At 43.2% G+C, this 12040-nt stretch overlaps 1 protein-coding gene across 3 annotated transcripts in view; it reads right to left on the reverse strand.

The window, feature by feature from the left end:
* Nucleotides 1-1667: 1667 nt before the first annotated feature.
* Nucleotides 1668-12040, reverse strand: part of PKN1 (protein kinase N1) — a 461693-nt gene continuing 451320 nt past the window's right edge. For all 3 annotated transcript variants that reach the window (XM_069231709.1, XM_069231708.1, XM_069231707.1), the window contains exon 22: nucleotides 1668-3968. In XM_069231709.1, coding sequence (XP_069087810.1) covers nucleotides 3765-3968 — 204 coding nt within the window. In that variant the 3' untranslated portion in view covers nucleotides 1668-3764. The remainder of the gene's footprint in view (nucleotides 3969-12040) is intronic.

Genomic DNA, 12040 nt, shown 5'->3' on the forward strand with positions numbered 1-12040 from the left:
ATTAATGGTGTGAATAATGTTGTGATTCTGAAAATTCACAAATAACGGGTAAAAACTACCCACAAGAATACATAGCCAAATGAATGAAGCTTCCCTGGTGCTCCTTCAACTGGTGTTCCAATACCACAAATGTTTTTTATTGGTACTGAGACTACAAGAAAAAGCAGTGAAGGCTAATTAATAAAATAGCATTACTAGATTAGACGTTTATACATGGACTCGTCTTAAGATATGCGTGAACTTACTCAAAAATCACCAGGTGCTAGGAGAAAACGTTTGGTTACAGTAAACCTGTTAGTATTGAACCCTGAAACTACATAAGCGGACTCCACCAGGAAGTAACAGTGTGCCACTGGACCAAAAAGAGCCTATGAGGTATCAGTTGTGAATGCATCTAAGCAAACTCAAAAATTGCAATAGATATCGGGAAACAGCAGGTTTTAGTACACCCATCTGTCCAAACTGTTCAAGCCGGATGAATGGGCTCCGACAGAAACATGATCTCTGATTCAAACAGCTACACCACTGATTGGCAATGGATGACGCTATTATGGGTAGTGACTGTGTATGTAAGGACAACTAATGTGTCATTCCACTAAGTAGAAATATGAGTTATGTGCATTGGCAGACAGAGGTAGTGTAAAGATTGAGCTAATCATACTGTATGACAGTGACTGAAGGGTATAATGGTAAGAATTGTCGATCAAAGGATTGCGCTCTTAAAAGTTTGTTGAGTCAAATTGAAAGCAAGTCTATACATGCATTATTGTGGCGGGCGAGACAAACACTGTGCAGTACATACAAAGATAAGCCTTAAGTAAAATTTTCAAGTTACATATACACAATTATGAACATATCAATCAGCCACAATCACCTATATTCTGCATACATACAACCTTGTTAATTGCACAGTTGAACAGCAAGAATTGACTCAATATTTTGATACGGAAGCCAAATAAATCCAAGATTTCAGTTGAACATTGCCACATTTCTGAGCTCACGTAACTGAGTTTATTGTCAGTAATGTGTAATAAGTCAGTCCATCTACACTGTCGTTAGTAATTGCACTTAGGCAATTTAAGTTGTATTAATGTAGGCATCCTTGTAGCAGTGAATCACAGGAGCCACTGTTCATGATTATTTAAGCATGATTGTGTCATTAGAACTTGCATAATGTAGACAAGAGAGTATGTCATCATTGGAATGCCCCTGAAGCTTGAATAAAGTAGACTAATGATGAGGAAGGTGTGAAAGGGAGTTTGAACGTGGAAGGGTAAACCAATGACGGATGTCTCCTTTAAATGCAAGTGAAATACATGCGTCTCCTTGAAAATGAAAAAGGTAAATCAGATATCATACCTTTGATTTGATTGTGTTCATGGATGGTGAATATGGTAGGCTACAGACCACGTCGTAGATGAGACTGCTTTCTTAGAAGGTGAATAATGTTGGCTACAAACGAAGCCATAGATGAGTTTCTGTCATTAAGGCGTAAATATGGTAAACTGGGGATCAATCCATAGGTGTCTGTATTCCTGGAATGCTGCTGGCCTAAATGATCAATGGTGTAACAGAATCCTTAAATGGCCAGGTGATACAGAAGAAATCTGTTCAGACAGTGAATCATTGTGCCACCGTAAGAAAAAAAAACACTCAAAACTATAGCAAAAGGTGGCAGTGTTTTATTGTATTTCAATGTGTAACATAATACCATCCTCTGATCTCTTTGCAGTTTTCTCTTTTGGTATGATGCCATTTGTTGCTAGGAAAAGCCACAGCAGCACTAGGGCATTGGTATAGGGAAGGAGAGGGCCTTCTCACCTCCTGCTGTTGAGAAAGGCACACAGAAACAGTCAAATGCTACAGTTCGCAGAAGGGTGCAGATGTAAAATCCATGTTACATCTCTGTATTCCTTACTGCATAAGGGATAACTCGTCAGTGCCATACTCCTATTTGAAGCAAGGAGGGATTTTCTTTTCAGAATTTCAGTGTTTTTCGAAGCACATTCAAACTGTATACCGTCCAGTGGACTAGGGATACCTTCCCCTGGCTTTGGGACATCAGAGACTCCAACCCTACACCAAGACGGGGCTTAGTGCTACTTTGGGGTCAATAACAGTAGAAGTCCTTTAATCTAGACATACAACACTTCTTCTCCATTGGCACAGTCTGTTCATAATGCCTAATAAAAGATGCCAACTGAGTCGGAAATAAAAACGACATTACGCAAGTTCTCTGGACTGGGCTCTTCAGGCTTCACAAGCAGGTAGGAAATGGAACTGGATTTGTAAACAATAACACACTGAGCACTTGGAAATGTTCCAAAGAAATTTACTTCATTCTTCTTATGACGTTTCATTTTAGCTGATCTCAGGCTTCTCCACCAAATCCGAACCGTGCTTTCGGATCCTGAGAAAGTCCAGTATCTTTCAGCCAGCATTTAGGTAAAGCATTTGGGAATAACAATTATGATTTTAGTCATGATATTGTACGAAATCAGATAGGCTGTCCATTCATAGGTGGCACAAATGTGGATTGTCTTTAGCCTGAAGTAGAGGGGTGTACAAGCGACCTAAATAAAAGACAAAACCATGATCTCTAATTTGATATCAAGAAGTAACAGTCCTAAGTCAGTCTTTAAAAACCTCTCTTCCCATCAAAGGATGGCATTCACCTCTATCAATCCATCAACCTCTGGGAACAGCACTCTAAAAACAGAAGCACCCAAAATAGAAATCTGGACTTTTCAAGGCCTTCCCCAGAGAACAGGAGAGACATCTGTCTCTGTTCAGCAAGGAATAGTTTCTTACCTGTAACTCCAGTTCTCTTGTAGGGGTATTTCCATGATAGTCATAAGCACTGAATAGTTCCGCAGGCGTGCGGAACTATCCAGTGCTTATGACTATACATGGAAATCCCCTACGAGAGAAGTGATCTTTCTTCAAAAATGTGGTTCATATCCGTTCCCAAATTTCTAACCACTAATGGACACTTTGATTTCATCTCTCTTGTAAAATGACCTCTTCTCCAGACGTGCCATCCCCAGATCCCCCCGATAGGCCTCTCTGCTTTTCTCACCCAGACCCCAGCCAATATTACTCTGTCATGTTACCTTCCATTACCTCCACAAAAAGACCAACCTTCACTCATCCACCACAGGCTGCTCTTCTAACATGAATCACTCGAAGAAACAACTCTGAACTCACCTCTACTTAAAATACTTTCTCTCTTCAAATATCATCTAAAAACACATACTTGCTGGAATGGTTCCTCTTATCATGAAAGACGTGAGTGGACATGGCCCCATGTTCCACAATATAGATACTTTAGTAATAAAATAATTAAAATTAAAACTATATGATAAAAGTGGTCCATACCAGATTTGAAAATAAGGCAAAATGGTCCAACCAAAGTCACATTTGGAATAGGAAATGCCGATCTAAAACCCCAGCTAACCAGCTCTTTCTACCCGCCTGTCATCCACGTGGATGCATGTCCCTATTCAACAGCTAGTACTGATCCAGCAATGCGGAACATAATCCCAAAAAGGGGAGCTGGCTTAGCAACACCAGTCCTGAGGTGAGGAGCATAAAAACCAGATTATGGAGATGCAAAGCCACTGTGGAGAATTGCCATGTCCACTGTGCATGGCTGCTGTCGCATGGATTCAGGCGCACTCAGAGGCATGTCTTTTCTCCGCATATCAGCCTCTTGCCCTCATGCAGAGCTGGACACTGATTACCATCAAAGTTAATTTTAGAAGCTAACAAGAATCGGAGACATAATCAAACTCCTTGAACATGTCCTGCTCCTTTTTAGTGAGAATCCGGGGCTCCCGTGGGGGGGTCAGCTTTGGAGGTTCTGCTGTGAACTCCTCGTCAAAGTTACTAACGTCTTCACGCCACTTAATCACTGGGACAAACGGAGGCTTCAGACGCTTACTAAGGAGAGCTTCCCAGTCCATGTTCTGTGGGAACAAAAATAAAGAAATGTTACAAGGTACACCTTTAGAATGAAAAAAGTTACCTGTAGTGACATATATAAGCCTAAAAAATTGTGTGTCAACTTTTGACTGTGGCCTAGTGATGGGGAACTATTCTAATCAAATATTTCTTTAATAATAAATTCTCCGTTTTTAATCACCCTTGAAATACTTAGGATTTAAAAAGTTTAGATGTTTAAAAAAAAAACAGTAGGTCTAACAAGTGCCACGATACAGCCATTCAAACAGTCCGAATAGGCCCTTCTAAAACTGAGAATGTTTCCTCAGAATGAAAAATAACAAGCTACTGGACAACTGAAAAAGATCTAAAACTGGGAGAGGAAGTGAGAACATACGGGCATCACAAATTCAAATACTGTTAGTGTGGAGTGTATTCGTTCTCGGTGCTGCACAAATATTATGCCATATAAAGAGGGAAAAATACCTTCACTGTACCTCACTCTTAATCCCTGTTCTTCCTTCGCAATTGCTATCGAACGGACTGTGCTGGCAGTCAGGACTGGAAAGAGTTGCTATGAAATGAATGCTCTCACCTTTAAAAGTTCTGTTCTCTGTGTATAAAAATCTCTCCAGACATGAGCCACACTCCATTCTGTAGCATCACTTACATCCACATTTAGTCCCTACATGCCCTTTTTAACAAATACAGCAGGTAGGAACATTGCATTTGCTAGACGTGGAAATGGCCATGTGCATGTATTTAAGGAGGAAGAGAAATAACGAACAGTAGTGGAATGACCATGTAGGTATTTTTGCTTTCTCTGTATCCTGCCTTCCTTCTTTCCCAACTTACTTCAAAATTTGATTTCACAGCCTTTAATGCTTCGAGGGAAGACAGTGTATGACTGACCATGCTTCAAGCAAACAAGTTCTGCAGAAATTCCTAACCAAAAACCACCTGTTTTGTGGCCACTAGTCTGCCATAAAAATATCTTGGGCGGAAATGTCTCTTTGGATTGTGACAGATGTTAATGCGGCTTCTTTGCCAAGTTACCAGAGGCATGGCGTTCCATTCAGCTCCCAGAGCAGTCCTAGCAGACATTGCATGCAATTCTGCACTGCAATAAGCTGATAAAGCAAAGATACAGGGCTGACTTTAGTTCGAGGAAATCTACAGCAACTGACCCTGCCCGACAGGGTTGTTAGAGGCCTGATAAGAGGCCCAGGAGAGAGAATTTGTGTCCATAGTAACTAAGTGGGTCCGGAGAGGCACATACTCTTCTACGGAAGCTGGAGCCCACTGGCAAGGCACTAGTGGTACCACAGGGACTCGGTCAGACCAGGCAGAGGAGCCTAAGAAGCGTGAAGCCGATGGAGTCAGATGTGAGGCTGGAACGGACTACTGCATAAAAATCCAGAGGTGTGCTGCGAGTGTCCCAGTGCCAACATGCATCAACAGACTGTGTTCACAGGAGCGAACCCTGCTGCGAGCACTGATGTGGGCCCAGGCACTGGATTTATCCTGTCCTGGACCCCTGGGAGAAGCAGGACCTGGGCTTTAGATGCACCAACATCCAACACAGATGAGAACGCAAGAGGGAGCACAAAGGCTCTCCCCAGTGGTCCAAACAACCACATCCACCACCCAGAAGTCTTTGGTGAAATTGGCACCAAGAGCTGAGTATTCTGTTGGTGTCCTATACAGGCTCTTAGATAAAACGTGGTTGAAACTGGGCAAAGCTAACTAAAAACAATCCAAATTAACACTGGACACCAGACAACCAGGACTCAAGAAGTGCTGCTGAATCTTTGCCAATCGACATCTCAGATGGCAAATATATTACAATGCAGCCCTCAAGGATATGAAGCATAACTTAAAAGCAATTGATCACAAGCTACCCTGATATTGCGTATGGCTTGAACGCAAGAGACACTGGACAAACCCATCTCCAGATAGGACATGACTGAATGCCTGGCGTTGGATATCGAATACAATATGATGGTATGCAATGAAATATGCCTTTAGATGGAAAAGAGGACAACAGAGCCAAAATTGAGGATCTTAAGGCGAGATCTAGAGGCAACAATATCTGCATCACCATATTCTCAGAATTAATGAAAATAGGCTTCATAGAACCCTTAATGGAACCCTTTGTTTTGGAATTGTACAACATAAATAGTTTTTTAGGAGTCAACACTGTTGAAAGGCAACTTGTGTTCAAGTTAGTACTGGAGTGCTTTCAAAGCTGAAACTACATGATTATTAAACTACAAGACTTGCAATACCATGTTGAGGCTAGCCTGGGGGAAACAGGATTTGAATTCTGCTGGGTGCTTGGTTTCTCTGCTCTGCTTTGGAATTTAAAACTCACAGCTCAAGAGGTAAACAGATCATTTAATGCATAAAAAATTTAGTCCTTGAATATAGCATATGCCATGCAGGATTCAGCAGGACAAGTTTGTGATAGACAGAAAGGTGCATATCTTTAGTGATCCGCATGCAGCACACACATTCCTCAAGAATGACACAAAAGACAAATCTGTCTTCAACATGCACAGAACAGAGAGAACATAGAGGCTATAAATGAAACTGAATGACCAACAGCTGCTACGCAGTGGCCAAGTCTTCCTCTTGATTAGGAAAATATTACTTTACTGTAACAATCGGTTTGCAGCTTGCAGTGCTGCAGGTTCAATTGCTTTGTACCCTCCTGCCATCTAGTGTTGGGTGCAGATATTGCAAGTTGTTTTTCTTCTAAGCAGTGGTGTCGGTATTGAAGTGACCAGTGATCCCTCCACAAAGCCAACAGTCCACCAGGATAAAGACTCCACCTTATAATGTTTTTTTTTTCAGTGGGTTAGGTCACTTGGTTTTGAGGCTGGTGTCAAGGCTGGATTTGAAGCAGACCTCAGCATCCACCTTGATTCCAAAGTCACATTATAGGTCCTTTCTGGGCTCAGGACAAACTGAAATAAGTCCCTCATTTTCACTCTTCTACAGATGCAAGAATCCATTTGCTATCTGGGCATCAAGATACATCAAGATTCTTCTTGGCCCCTGACCTTAAACTATTTCTCAATACAGCCCAGGCCCACTTCACGTGGTTTTGTTTCCACAGTCCCCATGAAATGCTGCATCTTGAGGGGAATGCAGGAGTGCCATGCTATAGCTGATTGGCAGAGCTAGTGTCAGAAAAGGCACAGTGAAATCATCCATGAATGCTTGGAATTTAAAAATACACAGGTGGGGATTGTTGCGTCTGCATTAACCCTGCAAACTCCCAATAAACTGCAATCCCCCTAACTTCAGAAAAGAAGGTTAAGCTGCAGCTGACCAGACTGGGAGTGATCTGTCTAGATGACCTCTTTGTGGAAAGGAACTGCAAAAACCTGGATCAGTTGCATGGAGGTGGTGGCTTGAGGAGGCCCTACATATCTCACTCTATTATAGAAAATGAAGTACATTGATAGCACTTACCCCAGCCTTCTGGGAGGTATCCAACACAATGCGTACTCACACCAGTGACAGATACACTGTATCCACAACATATTTTATTCCTAATCTAGTGTGAGGCACTTTTTGAGATGGAATCAGAGTCCCAGGCAGCTACGTGACACAGGGAGTCTGACCTAGCATTGATTTTGAAGATTTAATTTATAAGCCCATGCTATCTATGATCAGATCCAGAGTTGACTAGGTATTCTGCTGAGATTTTAAAGCAGGTTGCTTTCACTATTTAGCAAACCACGTAGGATGCACCTTCTTGTAAAGGGTGTACTAACACAGCCATACATTTTAAGAACCCCTATGAATCTTGCTTCTCAGAATGTGAGGAACAAGTTATTTAACTTCAGTTGCGCTTCTTCTGGTATGTACTTTAACTTCATATTCTCCACATTAGAATGCTTCCCAGGTGCCAGACTGCAGCCGGAAATGTAGTGTTGTGCAGTTATGGACTGACTTTACATTGCCCCTGAAGTGACAGAGCAGAACCACAGAAAAAACACCAATGCTTGTGCGATTACATTAATTTCTTCCCTCTTACCCTTTTTCTATGTCCACAGACGCAGAGCATAAAGAATTGTTGGTAACAGTGACTGAATACTAATTTGGGACCTTTTCAGATGTTAAAAAGAGGCCAATGGCATGGGCACTGCAGGGGCCCCCAGGGGCCCCACGACACCCGTTCCCGCCAGCCAGGTTCTGGCGGTGAAAACCGCCAGAACCAGGCTGGCGGGAAGGGGGTCGGAATCCCCATGGCGGCGCTGCAAGCAGCGCCGCCGTGGAGGATTCCCTGGGGCAGCGGGAAACCGGCGGGAAACCGGCGGGACACCGCCGGTTTCCCGTTTCTGACCGCGGCGGATGCCCATGGAAGCACCGCCAGCCTGTTGGCGGTGCTTCCGCGGTCGTTGGCCCTGGCGGTCCATGACCGCCAGGGTCAGAATGACCCCCATAGTCTTTTCTTTTCCACTTAAAGGTAGTTTGAATAAAGGCTGTGCTAATTTGGTGTTTTAGTGGCCGTTCTATCACATTATTCTGACAGAGGGATTGAACTTCCTGTTCTAGCCTGTCCAGGAGGAAAGGTCTTGACACTCTGGGTGGCATGTTTCATAGACAAGAAATTAATATGATTTTATATTTATCGTGGCAATATCAAATACCGAACTTTCTTTGTTTTAGTCTCTGCCATAGGAGGAGTTTGAAATGCCCTTCATTTCCTACCCAGCAGTGCTTAATGATAGTGGCAGAAAAGAGGAGCCACTACCTGGAAGTGGAAGCCTTGCTTGCAGCTGCAGAACTTTGTTGGAACCTCAACCACTAGGCAATTGTTTGCTCCACTGCCCCATTCAGTGATGAAGACAGAAGTGCTCCTCTATCATAACTTCTGAATAGGACTTCGGGAATTATTTACATTTTTCTAGGAACAAAGGCAAAGACATCACAGTCTATGCTTCAGTCTTTGTGCCGGATTGATTCAACAGCATGAGTACCAGAATGACATGATCTTTTTTTGGTGTTAGTCTGGGACAATGAGTGAGAGAGGAAAAGAGAGAGATATAAGTCAGAGGCAGGAAAAGTGACTGATTAAAAGATATCACATATCTCTGGCTATCAAATCTGCCTAGTTCTTGCAAGCGCTTAGCCAGGTCAAATATCTCATGCTTTCTTTTAGGATGTATCAAGGACTAACAGACCACAGCTGACATGTATCATAACACTTGATCTGGACTATGAGAAATTATTTAGGTTTATTCAGAGCAACAGTTTCAAAATCTCCCCCTCAGACTACATACAATAGATTTCACAATGTGGCATATTCACGATCTTTTGTTGGGCCTAAGAGGAGAGAGGCTTTCTTTTTCTGGGGGGGTCTGACAAGAAGACCCCAGAGATTTGTGGAGCTTTTCGGCTACTGAGAAACAGTGTCCTAATGAGGACTTTCCTTAAAAAGGAAACCGTTACACTCTAGAAATATATACCACTTCAAGCAACTTTCTGCTGGATGGAGGAGGGCAAGTGTGCCTGGTAGGTTCTAATCAGTACTCACATCTTGCTGGTGGTTTACACTGAAGTTTTTTTTTTTTTTAAAGGAAAAGAAACTGAGGTCTCATACACCTCTTAGCTCTTCTATTAATTACTTTATTAAATGTTACCACATCATTCACCGGACGTGCTTTACGAGAAGGGGCGTCCAAATAGGCACACATGCAGCTGTACTAAATTTAAAGAAGTAGGGGACGAAACGTGTTCTCAAAGCACAGTGTCTTGTTTTGAATCTGGAGGAAGTAATCTGTCCACGATCCTGAAAGTTTGCCTTCCCTGTGTCCTCCTGCCTGTTAAGTAGGGGTGGGCAGTAAACTCTGCTCCGCTGGTGGAGTTCGTGGAGTTTTGCCACTCTGTGGAGTTTGACAAAAACATCACCAACCGTTGTGTGATAGAGTTTACCGGCGCCTACCCCTATAATCTAAAGCTGCCTTGTTAACCAGCATGGTATCCAGCACTGGCATAGTCTCTTTAATGGGTTAGACCTTTTGATATTCACGTCTGTGTTCATTTGTGACGCACTTTACATGAAAAGCAGTTTCCCTGAGAGTAGACTTTTGTTGTGATGCAAATACATCTATCCCCCTGTCGCTCATGCAGGGCTGGGGGAGGTCAGAATGGAAGATGCTTTAAGTATATTGTTTCCTTGGAGCTAGAAGCCGAGTCAGCGGTTGGAGAAGACATCCCCTCAGGGTCAAAAAGAGGTAAAGAGCTAGAGGGTGTGGGCAAGGCTCATAAAGAGCCCGAGAGAGAGGGTGCTGGTAAAGACCTTCCTGCCTCCGAGAATGCACAGCAAGCAACACAGGGTAAAGGCTGCTGGAGCTTTAAGGTGCAGGAATGCGACTGAGGAATTACTACTATTTTATGGTTTAAATGTAGTGTATGGTGTCCAGGGAGTATGGTGCAAGAGAGTCCCAGGTGTGTAGGAGCAAGGTTCCCCAAATTATTGGTGGGGCACAGTTCATCTGTATAGTTTAAGGGGGAGGAGAGATGAGATGATGAGCATGCTCCGCAGAATGCCCTTACTTGCTTACTATGATACTTCAAGACAAAAACATAACCACACACATGCTTATTATATGAGCAATACGGTTTGCTCATATAACAAGCATGTTTACTCACCCTTCCAATTTTATTTCGGGGGTTTCTCATTTTACTCTTAGCAGTTGTTACGATTCTGCATGTGCGGCAACTTTCAGTGAATTATGCTTTCAATAATAATCACTGACATGACTATAAATTCTTCTCAAAAAGCAGGTCTGGGGTGTTAAACTGAGAGGCACAGCTGCAAACCAGACATGTTCCCCTGTGCCCTCATCAGCCATATTTCCCTTTGTCACTTCATCTTTCTTTACATCCACGGTTCTGCTTGTCCCACCTATATCAGTCATGTTAATTCCCTTCTCTGTCATTATTTTCTCTTGTCCGCTGTCTCTTCATCCATCATTCGCTCTCTCCCCCATCTCAACTTCCTAGTTACCCTACTCGAACCTCACTCTTTCTATACTTCTTAACCAGTCTTTCTCCTGTTCAATGCCAGTTGCTCCTCTACCTTGCTTTATTTCCAGCCTCTTTACACCTTTTTCATTCCATCATTCTATCAACTCTCCCCTTTCCTCCCCTCTATTTTTGCCCACAGACCCAGCTCTTTATTAACCTCTCTCCACCCTTTCCTCCTTTCTCTATCACTCCCATTTCTGCTCTTTATTTTCCCTCCGCTCCCTCTCTACTCTTCTCCGCTGCCCGCTCCTCTCTTTAGAGTGCCTGTGGTTTTAAAGTGATGATACAGTGCAGAGCAGTCCTTGACAGTCCTCGGAGAGCACTTGAAGTCACGCTCGAGCCCTGGATCTATGTGACATGCATCCCTAGAAGTCCAAGCTCTCTGGTGGATTTTGGAATACAAAGGGTGGGTCGAACTCCACAGAATGTCAGAGTTTTTATGTAAATCCATGGAATTCCACGGAGTAAAACTGTGCAAGTTTCACCCTACTTTTAAACAGAATGGGGATTCTTATTTTTGATTTGAGGTTTGTCACATCTTCTGCTTTTTTGACTCCTATACTTACTGGAGTCATCACCCTTTTTCTGTGCAAGAGAAGGCTGGGGCGGTTGCAAAGATGCAACACTGGAGCTGCTGGCATGGTTGAGTCCACTGGAGCCGGTGAAGGCTGGGAGTCATCTGCTGGCACTGGGCACAGGGGCCATTTCACAGCCAAGGGCTCTGGCTATAGAAAAGAGGCCACGTTAAGTATCCTCTCCCAAGTAGCCAATTTCACTATAGATGTCAGAATATAAACCTTTGTAGCAAAAGATACTAAAGGTTTAGATGTGGACCCTCTTGATGTGAAAGCAAAACTCAAGAGGGATGAGTACCTCAATGTGGGCGGAGAGGTTTGGACACCCTCAACTGGGAACAAGAGTTTCAATAATGAGGCAGATGTTCTGGGGGCCTGTTGGAAGAGGGTGAGGGGGATGGGAGAAGGAGGGTGATGGGAGGAGGGAAGCTTACGTAACAAAGGTGAGGTAGGTGTCAAAGAGAATTTTCAGGTTC

The sequence above is a fragment of the Pleurodeles waltl genome, chromosome 4_2 (assembly GCF_031143425.1).
Source record: "Pleurodeles waltl isolate 20211129_DDA chromosome 4_2, aPleWal1.hap1.20221129, whole genome shotgun sequence".
Lineage (NCBI taxonomy): Eukaryota > Metazoa > Chordata > Amphibia > Caudata > Salamandridae > Pleurodeles > Pleurodeles waltl.